The sequence below is a fragment of the Lolium rigidum genome, chromosome 6 (genome assembly GCF_022539505.1).
Source record: "Lolium rigidum isolate FL_2022 chromosome 6, APGP_CSIRO_Lrig_0.1, whole genome shotgun sequence".
In the NCBI taxonomy this organism is placed as follows: Eukaryota; Viridiplantae; Streptophyta; class Magnoliopsida; order Poales; family Poaceae; genus Lolium; species Lolium rigidum.
In genome coordinates, this window is record NC_061513.1 from 76,754,834 (window position 1) to 76,774,277 (window position 19,444).

Genomic DNA, 19,444 nt, shown 5'->3' on the forward strand with positions numbered 1-19,444 from the left:
TGGTGCAAGTGTTAGTGCTATTCCTTATGAGCTTTACACGGAGATTATGCATGAAATTGGTTCTTGTGAACTTGAAGATATTGATGTGGTTATTCAGCTGGCTAATAGAGAAACTATTTCTCCAATTGGTATTGTTCGAGATGTGGAAGTTCTATGTGGTAAGATTAAATATCCTGCTGACTTTTTAGTACTTGGTTCTGCTGCTAGTGGTTATTGTCCGATTATTTTTGGTAGACCTTTTCTAAATACTTGTGGAGCTATTATAGATTGCAAGAAAGAGAAAATTTTGACTAAATTTGCTGGCGAATCTTATGAGTTTAACTTCTCTAAATTTACCAAAACTCCTTATAAAGCTGATTTGCCTCGTGATGATTTTAAAATGGAGCAGTGTGCATCTATGGTTCTTGTTCCTAATAATCCTTTGCAGCAACATTTGGAGAATAGCGAGAGTGAAGTTTTTAGGAAAGAAAGAGATGAGCTTGAGGAGATTTTTCTTTGCCAACCTATTCTCTAGCATGATTTACCGGTGGAAGATTTGGGTACAACACCGCCACCAAAGGAAGATCCTGTTTTTGATTTAAAGCCTTTGCCTGATAATCTTAAATATGCTCATATTGATGATAAGAAAATATATCTTGTTATTATTAGTTCTAAGCTTACAGAGTTCGAAGAAGAAAGATTATTGCAAATATTGAAGAAACACCGAGGTGCTATTGGCTATACTCTTGATGACTTGAAGGGGATTTCTCCCTCTATTTGCCAACACGCCATTAATATGGAAGATGATGCGAAGCCTGTTGTTGAACCTCGGCGTCGTCTAATTCCTAAGATGAAGGATGTGGTAAGAAATGAGGTATTACGACTTCTTGAAGCTGGTATTATATATCCTATTGCCGATAGTAGATGGGTTAGTCATGTTCATTGTGTCCCTAAGAAAGGAGGAATGACTCGTTGTTCCTAATGATAATGATGAGCTCATACCTCAAAGAGTAGTTGTAGGTTATAGAATGTGCATTGATTTTCGAAAAGTTAATAAGGTTACTAAGAAAGATCATTACCCTTTGCCTTTTATTGATCAAATGTTAGAAAGGTTGTCTAAAAATACTCATTTTTGTTTTCTTGATGGTGGGTTTTCACAAATTGCTGTTAAAGCTAAAGATCAAGAGAAAACCACTTTTACTTGTCCCTATGGAACTTATGCTTATAGGCGTATGCCTTTTGGTTTATGTAATGTTCCTGCTACTTTTCAAAGATGCATGTCTGCTATTTTTCATGGCTTTTGTGAGAGTATTATGGATTTATTCATGGATGATTTTTCTGTCTATGAGAATTCTTTTGATAATTTCTTGCGAAACCTCGATAAAGTTTTGCAGAGATGTGAAGAAACTAACCTTGTTCTTAATTGGGAGAAATGTCACTTTATGGTTAATGAAGGAATTGTATTGGGACATAAAATTTCTGAGAGAGGTATTGAAGTTGATAGAGCTAAAGTTGAAGCAATTGAGAAGATGCCCTATCCGAGGGATGTTAAAGGTATTCGTAGTGTTCTTGGTCATGCTGGGTTTTATAGGAGATTTATTAAAGATTTCTCCAAGATTTCAAAGCCTCTTACTAATCTTCTTCAAAAAGATGTTCCTTTTGTTTTTGATGATGATTGTAAGGAAGCTTTTGAAACTCTAAAGAAAGCCTTAACAACTGCTCCCGTAGTTGAACCTCCCGATTGGAACTTACCATTTGAAATTATGTGTGATGCTAGTGATTTTGCTTGTAGGCGCTGTTCTTGGACAGCGAGTAGATAAAAAATTAAATGTTATTCATTATGCTAGTAAAACTCTTGATGCTGCTCAAAGAAATTATGCTACTACTGAAAAAGAATTGTTAGCTGTAGTCTTTGCTTGTGATAAATTTAGATCTTATATTGTTGATTCAAAAGTTACGATTCATACTGATCATGCTGCAATTAGATACCTTATGACAAAGAAAGATGCTAAGCCGAGGCTTATTAGATGGGTACTTCTTTTGCAAGAATTTGATTTACATATTGTAGATAGGAAAGGTGCTGATAATCCTGTTGCTTGATAATTTGTCTAGATTGGAAAATATTGCTTATGATCCTGTTCCGTTAATGATAGTTTTCCAAATGAACAATTGGCTGTAATGAAGGTGAGCTCGCGAGACAGGTCCTTGGTATGCTGATTATGCTAACTTTATTGTTTCCAAGTACTTGCCTCCAACCTTTTCAGCTCAACAAAGGAGGAAATTCTTTTATGACTTGAGGCATTATTTGCGGGATGACCCACACTTATATAAAGAAGGAGTGGATGGTATTCTGCGAAGGTGTGTTCCCGAATATGAACAACAAGAGATATTGAGTAAATGTCATGGTAGTGCTTATGGAGGACATCACGCCGGAGATAGAACCGCGCAAAAGGTTCTACAATCAGGTTTTTATTGGCCAACTCTCTTCAAAGATGCAAGGAAGTTTATTTTATCTTGTGATGAATGTCAAAGGGTTGGTAATATCTCCAGACGAAATGAAATGCCTATGAATTATACTCTTGTTATTGAACCGTTTGATTGTTGGGGATTCGACTTCATGGGACCTTTTCCCTCTTCAGAAGGTAACACTCATATACTTGTTGCTGTCGATTATGTTACTAAATGGGTGGAAGCCATACCTACAAAAAGTGCTGACGGTGAGACCTCTTTAAAAATGCTTTTAGATATTATTTTTCCTAGATTTGGAGTACCTAGATATATTATGACTGATGGAGGTTCTCATTTTATTCATGGAGGTTTTAGAAAAACTCTTGCTAGGTATGGTATTAATCATAGAATTTCTTCCGCTTATCACCCTCAAACTAGTGGTCAAGTAGAATTATCAAATAGAGAAATTAAATCTATTTTGGGAAAGACCGTTAATAAATCAAGAAAGAATTGGGCTAGTAAATTGAAGGATGCACTATGGGCTTATAGAACTGCTTATAAAAACCCCATGGGAATGTCACCTTATAAAATGGTTTACGGAAAAGCTTGTCATTTACCTTTAGAACTAGAACACAAAGCTTATTGGGCTGTTAGAGAATTAAATAAAGATCCTAAACTTGCCGGTAATAAGAGGTTGTTACAATTAAGTTCTCTAGATGAATGGAGAAGTGAAGCTTATGGAAATGCTAAACTCTTTAAAGAAAAAGTTAAAAAATGGCATGATAGAAGGATCATCAAAAGAGAGTTTAATGTTGGGGATAAAGTCCTATTGTATCGGTCTCGTCTCAGACTCTTTGCAGGGAAATTACTCTCAAAATGGGAAGGACCATATGTTGTTGAGGAGGTGTATCGTTCCGGAGCAATTAAAATTAGCTCTCTCCAAGGCAATGCTACGCAAGTGGTGAATGGACAAAGACTCAAGCATTATATCTCGGGTGATTCTTATAATGTTGATGTTGATATTATTCAAGTGGAAACACCGGAGGCTTTCATAAAAGGTCAAATTGATAGTCCGCCAGAACTCGACTTTGAATAGGTAACAGTACTGGTAATGAAAAGTTCGCAATTTACTTTCCGAACAATATTTTTGCTATTTTTGGAAAATATGAAAAATTACGAGATCGAAACGGAGTGGAAAAGACGCACGAGGGCGTGCCACCACAGGCCGGCGCGGCCTGGCCTGGGCCCGCGCCGCCCTGTGGTCTGGCCGCCTCGTCGCCCCTTTCCGACTCTGGTTCGACCTGGTACTTTCCGTTTGTTCTGAAATTTTTTATTATATAATCCCCCGGACCCCTGGAGGTCCGTATATCATTTTCTCGACGTGTTTTGTTTCGAGTTGTTTCGCCGGGATCTGTTTTCGGTTTAGAAGCACCATGGTCTCCAAGAACAAGGGCAAGGAGCTTCCGGATGAAGATAATCAAGATCGTGAGTGGAAAGAAGAGGACAAGAGCGTCAAGGAAGAAGTAAAGGAGGATGAAGAGGAAGTCGAAGAAGTTCCGCAAGAGCGCCTGCGCACCACTATTGCAAGCATCGGAGTGGTGTCAAACTCGTTCAATGCCAAGAAGAGCGCACAGATTAGGACCGGAGGAGGACTTCCACGTCATTACCTAGCTCCAAGGACATCTTCTTCAGGAAGGACGGAGCCTGAAGCTGAAGGTTGGGGAAATAACTCCAAGAGTTGGGACTCGTCGTCGGACAGACTTCTTAACCGCGTCGAGCACAATTCGGAGATGATTCGCAACCTCACATACAAGATTGATGAGCTTCAGGAGCTTATTGATAAGCTTGTCAGGAATTCATCACCACCATCGCCAAAAGGAGTAATCCATCATCGGTATTGGCATCCCCTTGGTTTGTTCCGAGCTTGGGGGAGTGCCGCGGTATCACATCATCACTACCTTTTACTTTTTACTATCAAGTAGTGTCATATCATGAGTAGGGAAGTTATCGTATAAGATGGGTTGCGGTGTGGAAGTATCTCTCCTTTAGTTTGTCTATGTATCCCTTGGTGTGAGTTATCATTATGGAATATTAATGAGAAGTCTTATCATTTACATATTGCACACCTTATTTTAGTTTGCAATTTCTACTATATGATTGATCTTGATTTTAGTATTGGTACCACTTTGGGAGCATCGAGTAAATCTATTTGGTTTTGGCAAACTTAGCAATGGTCAATGGCAACAATACTTTGAGTTCAAGAAGAATAGAGGAAATACATGTAGAAGATGTTATTATCTTTCTTATCAGTTCTTTGCTTAGTATTCTAAAGTTAAAACTGTTTGTGCTTACAAGTAAGATGCATGATTGTTTCTATCACATGTATATTTGTTTGTTTCCCTCAACTCCTATGCTTGCTAATTAACCTTGCTAGCCAAAGACCTGTACTGAGAGGTAATACTTCTCGTGCATCCAAACCTGAACCCAAACCTATGCCATTTGTGTCCACCATATCTACCTACTGCATGGTATTTTCTGCCATTCCAAGTAAATATTTCATGTGCTACCTTTAAACAATTCAAAACTTATTACTTCTTATTTGTGTCAATGTTTTATAGCTCATGAGGAAGTATGTGGTGTTTTATCTTTCAATCTTGTTAGGCAGCCTCCACTAATGGACTAGTGGCTTCATCCACTTATCCTATAATTTTGCAATAAGAGCTGGCAACGGGGTTCCCAGCCCCAATTAATCAACTTTCATTAATAATTCTCTTCACATGTTTTGCCCCGATTCATCGATAAGCAACTTAATTTTGCAATAGACACTCCTCCATGGTATGAGATTGTTGGAAGGCACCCGAGGATTCGGTTAGCCATGACTTGTGTAAGCAAGGGTTGGGGGGAGTGTCATCCTTAAATAAACTAAAATACATGTGTAAACAAAAGAGAAGAGGGATGATCTACCTTGCTGGTAGAGATAACGTCCTTCATGGGAGCCGCTCTTTGGAGGTCTCGTTTGGCAAGGGGTTAGAGTACCCGTTACCGGTCGTTGACAACAACAAACACCTCTCAAAACTTTACTTTTATTCTCTTTGTATGATTTCAAAACTGAAAAAGCTCTAGCACATGATTTAATCCCTGCTTCCCTCTGCGAAGGGCCTGTCTTTTACTTTATGTTGAGTCAGTAAACCTATTTCCCTCCATCTCAAGCAAGCATTTGAGTTGTTGTAATCAAACTATTATATTGTGATTTGCTACATCATGTCTTTACTCTTTCTTGTTTAGTACAAGTTTTACCTGAATGAATATAGCTTTGAAAGTCATCAATGATTAATATGATTGAGTATGCAAGCTTACCATAAGCTTTTAACATGGGAGCGCTGCTCAATAGATAAGTATAATTTGTTAAATGTTCTCTGACCAAGAACAAAGTTTGTCATCACCAATTATGATTTCTTATGCACCTTTATTTGTGATTACCTTGTACTTGTTTCAAGTTGAGTTATATGAGGAAGTTGTTTACTATAATGTCTTGTGTGAATGAATATGATGCTTCTTGTCCGTATTTTATTTATCGACTCTTCACTCCATAAACATGTGGTCCTGTTTACCGAGTTCAGTTTCGCTTGGGGACAAGCGAAGTCTAAGCTTAGGGGAGTTGATACGTCCAATTTGCATCACTATTTTATATCATAATTTGCTGTTATTCATTGATATATTTCATATTGGGACACAATACTTATGTTATTTCATCTATTTTGCATGTTTCATGATTATTTGGAGATCGCACACCGGAGCCAGGATTCTGCTGGAAAAAGCACCGTCAGGATGCAATATTTCGGAAGATCAACTGTGGAAGGAAATTTTACCAAAAATCCTATTTTTCCAGATGACGAAGGAAGCCAGAAGGGGGAGCTGAGAGGACCCAAGGTGGGCCCACACCATAGGGCGGCGCGGCCCATGGCTCGGCCGCGCCACCATGTGGTGTGGGGGCCCCACAGCCCCTTTCGCCTCCTTTTCTTCGCGAAACTCTTCGTCCCGAAAACCTAAGCCACAGAGGAATCCTCATGAAGGGTTACAACCGCCTCTGCGGGGCGGAGAACACCAGAGAGAAAGAGCTCTCGGCGGGCAGGAATCCGCCGGGGAAATTCCCTCCCGGAGGGGGAAATTGACGCCATCGTCACCGTCATCGAGCTGGACATCATCTCCATCACCATCACCATCATCTTCATCATCATCACCGCCATCACCACCGCTGGACATCGTCACCGCTGTAGCAATTTGGGTTTGATCTTGATTGTTTGATAGGGGAAACTCTCCCGGTATTGATTTCTACTTGTTATTGATGCTATTGAGTGAAACCATTGAACCAAGGTTTATGTTCAGATTGTTATTCATCATCATATCACCTCCGATCATGTTCCATATGATGTCTCGTGAGTAGTTCGTTTAGTTCTTGAGGACATGAGTGAAGTCTAAATGTTAGTAGTGAACTATGGTTGAGTAATATTCAATGTTATGATATTTAAGTTGTGGTGTTATTCTTCTAGTGGTGTCGTGTGAACGTCGACTACACGACACTTCACCATTTATGGGCCTAGGGGAATGCATCTTGTACTCGTTTGCCAATTGCGGGGTTGCCGGAGTGACGAAACCTAAACCCCCGTTGGTATATCGATGCGGGAGGGATCGCGAGGATCTCGCAGTTTAAGGTCGTGGTTAGATTTATCTTAATTACTTTCTTGTAGTTGCGGATGCTTGCAAGGGGTATAATCACAAGTATGTATTAGTCCTAGGAAGGGCGGTACATTAGCATAGGTTCACCCACACAACACTTATCAAAACAATGAAGATTAATCAGTCGTATGTAGCGAAAGCACTAGACTAAAATCCCGTGTGTCCTCGAGAACGTTTGGTCATTATAAGTAAACAAACCGGCTTGTACTTTGTGCTAAAAAGGATTGGGCCACTCGCTGCAATTATTTCTCTCGCATTTTACTTACTTGTACTTATTTAATCTATTACATCAAAACCCCCTGAATACTTGTCTGTGAGCATTTACAGTGAATCCTTCATCGAAACTGCTTGTCAACACCTTCTGCTCCTCGTTGGGATCGACATTCTTACTTATCGAAGATACTACGATACACCCCTATACTTGTGGGTCATCAAGGACTCGTTCACGTACTGGACGGCGAGAGAAGAAAAGTGGTGATGCGCCGGAGAGGCAGGTCGGCGTTGTTGTCTCGTCAAAGACTCGTTCACGGAACGGCGGCCGGGGAAAGGGGGGCCCGTCTACAAAGTATATTGCGGCGTATAGGTGACCAAACATTCTAATCATCGGCACTAAAATGGAAGAAAGAGCCAAGTGGTATCTCAACTAGATATCATATGCCTCATACTTTGTTGGTCGAAAGAAATATTAACATTCCGGGATGGGGTCGGTGAGGCCGGGTAGGATGCACAACAGATTGATATTTGTGCCATCGCACCGGGCTCACCGGCCCCACCCCGCAGTGTACAAGTGACCAAACAATTTAATCATCGGCACTAAATGGAAGAAAGGCCAATGCAATTAAGAAGTAGCTAGTATGAACTAAATGGAATGCCTCATACTTTGTTGGGCGAAACAAATATTAACATCCAGGGATGGAATAAGCGAGGCCAGGTAGGATGCACAAAATATTGATACTTGTGCCATCATACCAGGCTCACTTGCTCCACCCCCGAGTGTACGAGTGATCGACCAACCATCTAATCATCGGCAAGTACAAAAACATCAACAAACCAGCAACCATGGTGACATAAGTCAAGATGCTCAAACACACATAGATTGCATGGAGAAGATGCTCCAAAGGGATTATTCATCACTTGGTATATAGACCAAGTGATGCTTGGCAAAAGAGAGGCCAATCAAGAACCAAGTAAATCCAGTAAGTGATAGATATGCCTAAACAAGCAACAACACATAGCATATCCCAGCCTAACCGGATGAGACAAGTCTTGGTAGCCAATCGAATCACCTAGCACCACCTAGCCTTTTAAAACCATCGAAACAGTCCTTTTTCTTCAAAGGATACCACAGTGGCATTCATTTACATGATCCCCTACCGTGGATATCTCTATTTTCATCAAAGCCAACAAGAAATAGAAATTTATCATTACTCGGTTGAGTTCAAAACAAAGCTCGGGGTACCATAAGGGATTATTCATCACTTGGTAGTAACCAAGTGATACCGGCAAGAGAGAGGCCAAGCCTGAGCTAGTCAATCCAGTAGAGATGGATATGCATAAGTAAGCAAGAACACATAGCCTATCCAAGTTAACCGGATAAAACCAACCTTGACAGACCAACTTAATAACCTAGCATCACCTAGTCTTTTAAACCATCGAAACTTCCCATTTTCTTCAAAGGATACCACAGTGGCATTCATTTACATGATTCCCTAATGTGAATATCTCTATTTTAGTATATGTTCTTATCCAAGTTTTTGCCTCAGCCTTTGCATCATTGGCTAAGCCAAGACATCAAGCATCTGGCCAGGGAGCTTCTTTCTTTTAGGGAACTATATGAACTATATGCACATGATCCAAGTAAGCATAGTAGCATACCATAAGCTCACAAGAATCCATCAAGTAAATCTTCACAAGGATACCACGAGTAGCATAGTAGCATACCATAAGCTCACAAGAATCCATCATTTTCTTCACAAGGATACCACGAGTAGCATACCATAGTAGCATTTCATGCATTTAAATGAACCAAGTAGCATCAAAACCAACCAAATGTCCAACTAGCAAGCAATACCAAGTGAGCAAGTCTTCATTACCTTGTACAGGTTCGAGACATGGATTTATTTCCAACAAAGGATGGAAATCAAATTAACATCATTGAATTAAATTGAATCATTACCATCACATGGTTCATCAATAACAAGTGGCAGTAAACCTCCACAAACAACGGTACATATGATCCGAGTAAGCCACACGGGCATAGCAAGTGATATAAGTTGACAATAACCAACACCAATATGTAGTAGCGAGCATAGAAGTGTCACCGATATAGAACACTCCAATAAGCATCACTAGCTCACCGGTTAATGGTAAGCAAGTACGGAGAGGCATAGACAATTTCTATTGCTTAAGACAAGCAACAACAAGGATTAGCAAGCATAACAATATACTAACCACTAGCAATCCAGGCTCCAAATGGACACCATATGAAGCAAAACGATTAGGGGCAATGCATCCAGAGCAACGAGCAGCAATGCATCCACAGCAACAACAGCAATAAACCTAGCAACACAAGCAAGAGCACGACTCCTACGTGACCGTCGTCGCCGACATCGACCTCAACCACGCCGACCTGGCCAGCCAACCGAGCGAGCATTTCGTCGAGCACGTTGTGCTCACGCGGGGGAGGAAGAGGGAGGGGAGGGGAGGAAGCTCACCGACGACGACGGCAGTTGTGGAGGAGCTCACCGACGACGACGGTAGGGGTGGAGGTCGCGGCGGCTCCTCCACCTTGACGCGGCGGTGGCTCCTCCACCTTGACGCCGCGCCGGCCCCTCCTCCTCCACGCCGCAGCGGCTTGTGCTGGCCGGTGGCGGGGATGGGTGGAGCGTGGCGGCATGCGGCCCTCGCGGAGGAAGGCAGCGGCGGCGGCGACGAGTGACGGCAGCGCTCGCCATGGAAGGCGGCGGCGCGGGAGAGGGGAGAGGGGAGAGAGTGGTATACGGGCGAGGGAGGGGTACGGCCATGATATAGGACACATTATTTACGTGGCGCACCGAGGCAAGTGCGCCACGGAACACGTTATTTCCGTGGCGCACCGAGCCGGTGCGCCACGGAACACGTTACTTCGTGGCGCACCGAATCCAGTGCGCCACAGAACATGTTATTTCTGTGGCGCACCAAGTGTAGTGCGCCGTAGAAAAAGTAAAACCAATGATTGGGCGTGACAGGGCGTGGGCCCCACCAAGTTTTTGTGGCGTAGTGTTCCATGGTGCGCCACAAAATTAAGCTATTTCTGTGGCGCACCGTTCCTGGTGCGCCACAAAATAAAATTCTGTGGCGCATTCTTAGGGGTGCGCCACATAACTAAGCTCCGCCTATAAGGGTTTTCCTACTAGTGTGGGGGGCACCGCCATGCCTGCTACCTTGCAACATACAAGCAACTTCTCACTTGGCAATATCTTGGTCATCATATCCGAGCCATTCTTATACGTATGGATCTTCTCAAGTGTCAACGACTTAGCACTCATAACTTCTCGAATCCAATGATACCTCACTTCAATGTGCTTGGTTCGAGAGTGGAAACTTAGATTCTTGGCAAGATAGATAACGCTCTAACTATCACAAAAAATATTGTAATTCTCTTGCTTCATGCCCAACGATTTGCAAAACGTTTTCATCCACAACACTTCTTTGCAAGCCTCAACTGCTGCATATAGGGTTGACAATGAAACACATTTCTGCAACCTTGATTGTCATGGCACTGCTTCTCCTGCATAAGTCATTAGGTAATCAGAAGTAGACTTCTTCGTTACCAGCATAATCTGCATACGTACAACCTTGCAATATAGGATCACCACTTCTAAAGCATATGAAGATCTAGAAGTACCTTTGAGATACCTGAGAATTCACTTGGCTGCATTCCAGTGAGCTTCCTTGGATTTGTTATGAACCGGCTAACAACTCCAACTGCATAGGCAATGTCAGGCCTAGTGCATACCGTATACATCAAACTTCCCACGACAGATTGGTATAGTACTCTACTCATTTCTTCTTTCTCCGTGTTCATTCCAGAGAGAGGCACTTACGGTCTTTGTGCCTCCTGCTGGCACCACCGTCGATCTGGCTCGCTATATGTGATCTTAAGGCCATGGAGGTGCATTGGATCCCGGTCCTTGTCGGTGGGAGGGCTTGCTTTTCAGTTGTTTCCCTCGGTTTATTTAGGGTTTGCTTACTACTTAGGAAGGCATGGCGGTGGCTACTCCCTGAATATGGAATAAGCCCCCCCGCCATCTAACCTCCATTTCGATGATGCATCTAGCCCCCCGCCGTCTAACCTCCATTCTGATGATGCATCTACCATCGCTGGAGGTTCGTCTCCGGCGGAGATCACTGGATTTGGTTTGTGTTCCTTCTGACTACATTGTTCTTCACCGACGATGGTTGTTGCTCTTGTAGGCTGGTCCTTTTGTAGCCTTAACATGACTACTTTCCGTCTGTCTACAATGACAAGCTGTACAATAAGAGCATCTCCATTCGCGTCTCCCAAACCGTCCCCCAAAGTGCGCCGGATCGAGCATTTGGGGGACGTGTTTTCTTCGTGCCGCGTTTGGGGGACGTCGCTCCCCAGTCGCGTCCCCCAAACGCCGCCCCAAACATTAAATAAGGGTTTTTGAAAACACAACCATTTATTAAATATAGCATACAAATAAATATGTTTGCGGAGATTGTTTTCAAATTAAAATACAACGAATAATAAAACAACAAATAAATAGGGCTAGATCAAATGTGCCGCGGCATTTCCTTTGATCCTTCACAAATGTTCAACGAGATCAGCTTTAAGTTGATCGTGAACATTGTTGTGACGGATCTCCGCGTGCATGGCTAGGAAATCAGCAAAATCTGCAGGCAACTCATGATCAACCTCCGCAAGAGAGCATTCACACTCATAGGGACCAACATCTGACCTAGCATGATTCTTGTGGTCATCCCCGATAATCATGTTGTGCATGATCACACAAGCCTGCATCACCTCCCACATTTGGTCGTGAGACCAGCTTAGAGCAGGGTACCAAACAATTGTAAATTGAGCTTGAAGCACACCAAATACCCGCTCAACATCCTTCCTGCAAGCCTCCTATCGTGTAGCAAAGTGGGAATTCTTCTGACCTGATGGATTCGAGATTGTTTTGACAAAAGTGGTCCATTCTGGATATATATCCATCGGCTAGATAATAGCCTTTGGTATATTGGTGGCCATTGATCTCATAGTTGCATGGTGGAGCATGCCCTTCCACTAGTCTGCTGAACAACGGAGACTGCTGCAACACGTTGATGTCATTGTGTGATCCGGCCATGCTAAAGAAAGAATGCCAAATCCACAGGTCATAATCTGTCACAGCTTCAAGCACCACACTGCAATATCCATGACGCCCTTTGTATATACCTTGCCAAGCAAATGGGCAGTTCTTCCATGCCCAGTGCATGCAATCGATACTTCCAAGCATTCCGGAAATCCTCTCGGTAGCATTTTGTGCCATGATCCTTGCGGTCTCTTCCTCGGTTGGCCCTCTCAAGTAGTATTTGCCAAACTTTCCCACCACGGCTCGGCAAAACTTGTACATGCACTCAATGGCAGTAGACTCACTCATGCGAAGGTAGTCGTCCTGTGTATCGGCAGGTGCTCCGTATGCAAGCATCCTCATGGCGGCGGTGCACTTCTGAATCGACGAGAACCCGACATCGCCTGCAGCATCGTGCTTGAGCTTGAAGTAGGGATCGAACTCTCGAACGCCGTGAAGAATATTCATGAACAGAACCTTGCTCATCCTATACTAGCGCCAAAAATTGTCGGCATGTGTTGCGTCATCTGCGAAGTAGTCGTTGTGCAGCATGGTATGCCCCTCCATCTTCTGCTGGGGCTTCGAGTTCTTTCTCCCCGACCTTGATCCTCCGCGGCGCGGCCTCTTCCTCTTCTCCGCCTCGGCGTTAAGCACGTCCTGGAGGGCCGCGATGATCAGCAAATGCTCCCGGAGGTTATCGTCGAAGGCTTGCTCGTCCTCCAACAGCAGGGCAATCATCTCATCGTCGCTATCCATGTCTGAAGCAAAATCAATGGTTAAAATTGCGCTGCAGCAGACGACGCAACGAACAACACCCAATTGCGCGTACCTGGCAAGTCGTCGAGCACCTTGTGTGCGAGGAGGTGGGGCGGATTTGACGCCGCGTTCTGGAACGCGCATGCGAAGCGGCGGCGGGACGACCGACGAGAGTGCCAGCCGCGACGATGGTGCCGACTCTCAGAAGAGATTCAGTCGTCGAAACGGCTGGCAAATCCAGCGGAGGGGTGGGAGGTGCGGGATGGAACGAGCGACGAGTAAAAAGGCGCGAACCAACGGTTTATGAAAATAGTCACCGACATGCGGGAGCCCGCCTCGCTTTTCGTTGTGTCCGACGTGCCCGGAGCGTCCCCTATGGGGCGGGGACAGCCTCGGGGCGCCGGACACCGTATCGGGCGCGCCAGACAAAAAGCGGCTTTGGAGGACGCGGCAGGGAACATTTTTTTTGTCCGGCGCGCCCCAAATCCCTTTGAGGGACGCTTTGGGGCAACTGGAGATGCTCTAACAAGCTGTGCTACAATAAGCTTTGCCCTGTGGGAAGCTATTTTCTAAGTCTTAGAGCATCTCCAGTCGTGTCCCCCAAATGGCGCCGGATTGAGTGCCGCGTTTGGGGGACGTCGCTCCCCAGCCGCGTCCCCCAAACGCCCACCCCAAATGAATATTAGTGCACGGAAATAAAAGTTTTCATTCAAATTTGATTATATATTACAAAGTTTGAATGAAAACGGCTAGATTTCATCTAAACCCTAGCCTACTGACCGCCCGACGGTGCGTTCGACGGTTCTGGCCCGTCGTCGCCTTCCCTCCGCCACAACTCGTGCTGTGCGCGCCGCCTCTCCATGTATAGGACGGTGACCAGACATCGCTGCTCTAGCAGCGTGTCGTCGCCTGCCCACCCCTGCTGCGCCGCCTGGAGGGAGAGCTCGACGGCGCGGCGAATCTGCGCCTCTTCGCGGGCACGGTCATCGTCCTGGAGCTTCTTCTCCGACTCGAAGGACTCGACGAGCGCGCGTTGCTGATCCGCCGCCTCGTCCGGGTGCGGCCCGTCGTCGTCGGACCACTCAAAGTCGTCGCGTCGTCCTCATGCTCCGCCTCCTCCTCCTCCTCCGCCTCATCCTCCTCCTCCTCCTCATCCTCCTCCAGTTGTGCCACCAACGCGTTGGCCTCCGCCGCCAACGCTTCCGCCCGCGCCCCCATGCCGCCTCCGTTGCCGCCAGCGTTGCCTCCCGCTGCTGACGCTCCTCCGCCGCTTGCTGCTGCTGACGCTCCATCCCTCCCGCCGCCGCCGCTCGATCGCCTCTCGTCGTTCACGGTACTGCGCCTCCCGCTCCATGCGCTGGCGCTCATCACACCACCGCTGGGCCATCTCCTCCGTCCGGCACCGCCGCGCCTCTTCCGTTGTGGCGGCATCGAACGTCGCAATGGTGTCCGCCAGCATCTCCTCCCATGCCGCGTTCTCCTCAGCTGTGGGAACCGTCAGATATAATCAAAACGGCATGTGGACTAGCATTATTCTGCTTTTGCTTGGCACGACTACATAGACAAGAGTACATACCGTTGGCAAGTGCCCTGCCTCAACAAAAGAAGAAAGTCACAGGAAGAGCCCATCATCTCCTGCAGCCATGGCGTGCACTCACGTTACCTCCCTCCCTCCCAACACAGAATCATTGTTCCCCCCAACGCTCGAACCCAACATTGGATCCCCCATTCTCCGAACCCAAAGTCCAACCAACCGCAAATTAATCACCCTCCGACCTATATAATCCCACCTCGCACCGCTCGAGCCCATCGCGTTCCGCGTCCGGTAAAAAACAAAGTCGCCGTCCCCCCCGGCCACCCCGGACCTCGGCTCGGCTGCCTCACACCCAGATGCGCGCGCCTCCCCCGATGCGGCCCCAGCCCACCTAGCCCGCGGCGGCGGCGGCCATGAAGCGGCCGCTGCGGGGACCCTTCGCGGCGCTCCTCTTCCTCGTCCTCTGCGGGGCGCTCTCCTTCCCCTCCGCGCTCCGCCGGGCGCTCGCCCCGCCCCCCGTGCTCGCCCCGCCGCACCGCCTCGATCCGGCGCGCCTCAACGCCACGCTCCTCCGCCTCGCCGCCGTCGACGGCTCCGAGCCCTCCCTGCGCCGCGACGTCGACGACCTCCTCGAGGGCCGCCTCCCGGTCTCCTCCCGCGCCCGCGCCCGCGCCTGGCGCCGTGACAGGCTCCACCCGCTCCACCTCCGCCACCACCACCAGTTCCCCGTCCACCGCCGCGGCGGCGACCACCACGACCCCCTCCTCCACCCGCTCCCGCGCGAGGGGCTCCTCCTCGACCCCGCCCTCCGCCGCGGCCTCCGCGCCTGGCACCGCCTCCGCCGCTACGACCCATCCGTCCTCCTCTCCCTCCCATCAACCCTCTCCCTCCCCGCCCGCATCCCCTCCTGCGCCGTCGTCGGCAACAGCGGCATCCTCCTCCGCCACCCCCGGGGACCCCTCATCGACTCCCACCACGCCGTCTTCCGCCTCAACAACGCGCGCGTCGCCGGCTACGCCGCGCACGCGGGGGCGAAAACCAACCTCTCCTTCATCAACAGCAACATCCTCCACCTCTGCGCGCGCCGCCCCGGCTGCTTCTGCCACCCCTACGGCGACGCCGTCCCCATCCTCCTCTACATCTGCCAGGCCTCCCACTTCCTCGACGTCGCCGCCTGCAACGCCTCCTCCTCCGCCACCCACGCCGCCCCGATCTCCGTCACCGATCCCCGCCTCGACGTCCTCTGCGCCCGCATCGTCAAGTACTACTCGCTCCGCCGCTTCGTCGCCGAGACGGGCCGCGCCGCCGAGGACTGGAACGCCGCGCACGACGCCGCGCTCTTCCACTACTCCTCCGGGATGCAGGCCATCATGGTCGCCGTCGGAGTCTGCGACAGGGTCAGCGTCTTCGGCTTCGGGAAGGCCGCCGACGCCAAGCACCACTACCACAGCAACCAGAAGAACGAGCTTGACCTACACGACTACGAGGCCGAGTACGCCTTCTACCGGGACCTCGCCGACCGACCGCAGGTAGTCCCCTTCCTCAAGGACACCGGCTTCACGGTCCCCCCCGTCGTCTTCTACCATTAGGCCGTCAGCTTCCCTAGAGTGTGAGTGAGGTCAATGTGCTCGACGTTATGTTCAGCGCGTGCTTTTTTATTTTGGACCTGCTTATAGGGATGCCCAGTGTAAAATGTGCTCTGCGAGGTGGGTTATTTATTGTGATTAGATGATAGAAGAATTCAGATAGAATCGGAGCTGCAATTGTACATTAGTAAGATTTAGGATACTCCATTGCTGCTATAGGAGAGAGGTTCATTGGCTTTTTGTTTAGCTCGGACTGGAAGTGTAATTTCAGACTCATGGTATTTTACTGCTCGATGTCATGTCACTAGTATTTAAGTTCTTCTTGTTATCACCATGATCTAACGTCTCATGTATCAACGAAGGTACACAATTACCTCTGCTAATGACTGGACATTTTGCATTACAATGTTTTGCCGTACGCAAGCTCGCAGATTCTTGCTGCGACTACTGCAGATCACTCCCTCTGCCCCAATAATATGAGATGTTATTGAAGCCTGCTACCTCATATATTGGTTGTAATAACATTTTAGCACTTTGATGTCTTGCCCGGCTACAATTTATGTCTGCCTGTTACAACTCAATTGTTTCTATGTCTGATTATTTTCTGTAATTTGTTAGAGGATAAACAAACTGAACTGGAGCATCTGCCTGTTTTCTGCAATTTGTTTGTACACATTGAACTGGAGCACATGCCTGTTTTCTGCAATTTGTTTGTACACATTGAACTGGAGCACATGCCTGTTTTGTATTTTGTTTGCCTATATACACATTGAACTGGAGCACATGTTTGTTTTCTGTATTTTGTTTGCGTATAAACACATTGAACTGGAGCACCTGCTTGTTTTCTTTAATTTGTTTGCGGATACACACGTTGAACTCGACCACCTGCTTGTTTTCTGTAGTCTGTTTGCGGATAAACACATTGAACTGGAGCCAGAGAACCGTTTTCATTCGATAGGATGCTTGATATGTCTGGGAAATACTAACGTGAGGCACCAATCTGTTGCTTTGACATTAACAGCAAGTTCACCTAATGTTTCAAACAGTTTTGTGCTTTGAGCGTGTTTCTCCTTGATAAGTAGATGGCCTCACAGCTGGCCATACAATATTCTATGCGTTTATTTGAAATGAATCCAGCATGTTCAGTGGCTGAGCACTCTTCCAGATCCTTGGTCTGAAATTACTCGTCATGACGAAGTTTCAGTACAGCGGGCTGTTGTTTAATCGGTGGTCCGGTGGATAGTTGTGTGCAAGATGCATTTGACGATTCCCACCAGGTTACGCGTGACTGCTTGCTTTTTTAGTGAGTATGATACCTCTTGTACTGTTCCTTTTTTAAATTACAGCCAAAGGACACCCCTACATGTTATTCAGTGTACGAGATCTTATCACAAACAGCTTTTGGCATTTGCCTTTGTCTTTTGATGACCATCTGTAAAATGGAAATCCTATCACTATCCTCACTACTAGAGTGTATAGTATACTAGAGTGTGACGCTGATACTAGGACTCTTATGACCGTACAAATCAAATCTGTTTCCTTTTCATCTTACTAGGCATTATTGGTAATCACAGAATCTGAACGAGACAGGAGCTCATGCCTGGCAAACGAGATTTCTTTTCAGCCAAGTTTTTCATTTGATCAGTGGACTGCACCAAAAAATACACACACCTAACCATTATCGAGTTCTTCATCTGCTTATAAATTTCCACAGGCATCATGGTTTGCAATTTCTGTCGAAGTTTTTATCTGATACAAGTTTCTGCCTCCTTTCTCTAGAGCAATTTTTCCTGACTACCGTGGAGCTGCTGTAACTTGTTAGTCAGTCTTTCTCCTTCACTGAGCATCTTGTTGTGTTAATCAGGTTGCTCCATCCTTGTCTACTCTTTCCTAATTTGCAGTGATGATGGCCACACTTGTTCTTGTTAGACAACCTTAAGCGACTGTGTCTGTCAACGTGTTCTCGCCGTCAATTTAACGTTTGCCTTCTCAACAAGCATTTGTTTTGGACTAGTGCTGAACTGATTATCTGCAGAGTTTTATGCACTGTTATTTATCATCGATATTGCAGTGATTCCACCATGTTACGCGTGCACTGCATATTTAGTGAGCATGGTACCTTTTGTACTGCATCGTGTTTATTAGTGCCAAAGGACACACCTACATGTTATTGAGTGTACTGGATCCTGTCTTAGACCAGTAAACTAGTTGGCAGCGTTGGGTAGCTTTTGGCATCTCCCTTTGTCTTCTGATGACCATCTTTCTGTAAAATGGCAATCGTATCACTATCCTCACTATTAGAGTGTGATGCTAACACTAGGACTCTTATGACCGTTCAAATTAAATCTGTTTATTTCATCTTACTAGGCATTATTGGTAATCACAGAATCTGAAGGAGACAGGAGCTCATGCCTGGCAAACGAGATCTGTTTCAGCCAAGTTTTACATTTGATCATTGGACTGTGCACCGGAAAATACACACCTGGCAGTTATCGAGTTCTTGATTCGCTCATATATTTTCTGCAGAAATCATGTTCTGCAGTTTGTCTCTCTGTGCAAAGTTCGTATTTGCTACGAAGTACTCTATATCCCCAAAAGGATGTAAGAAAGAACAGACACAGATGGAGCAACCTGATTGTGATGTGATTGTGATGTTGATCTGAGACATCCTTTTCGAATTTCGAGGGAGTACAAGTTTATTGTTGTATTGTGTAGTTGTATTAAGCAGGTTGCTCCATCCTTCCTTGTCTGTTTTTTCTTAATGTGTACAACCCATAGTAGCCGGAAACGGGGAACGGTATACCGTTCCCTGTACCGGGATCGACGTCCCGAATCGGGGTTCGGGGACGAGGGGCGGTACGACGCGATTCGGTGATGGGGACGCGACCCGAACCACCAGGGTACGGCGGCAGCGTCTCGCTATGGCGGAGGCAGCGTGCACTATGTAGGTTTACGATGCATTACCCTCCTGGGCCAGCAAGGCAACCAAGGCCTGTACAAATCCAGCGTGGACTAACTTCTTTACGACCTAGCTATCGATCTGGTTATCGAATCAACAAGATCGC

The 19,444-nt window shown here is 46.4% G+C and overlaps 1 protein-coding gene across 1 annotated transcript; it reads left to right on the top strand.

Annotated features, from left to right (window-relative positions):
- Positions 1-15,092: 15,092 nt before the first annotated feature.
- LOC124667420 (sialyltransferase-like protein 1) lies at positions 15,093-16,665 on the top strand. Its single transcript, XM_047204707.1, has one exon. The coding sequence runs from the start codon at positions 15,207-15,209 to the stop codon at positions 16,380-16,382; it is 1,176 nt and encodes a 391-aa protein (XP_047060663.1). The 5' UTR covers positions 15,093-15,206; the 3' UTR covers positions 16,383-16,665.
- The last annotated feature ends 2,779 nt before the right edge of the window (positions 16,666-19,444 follow it).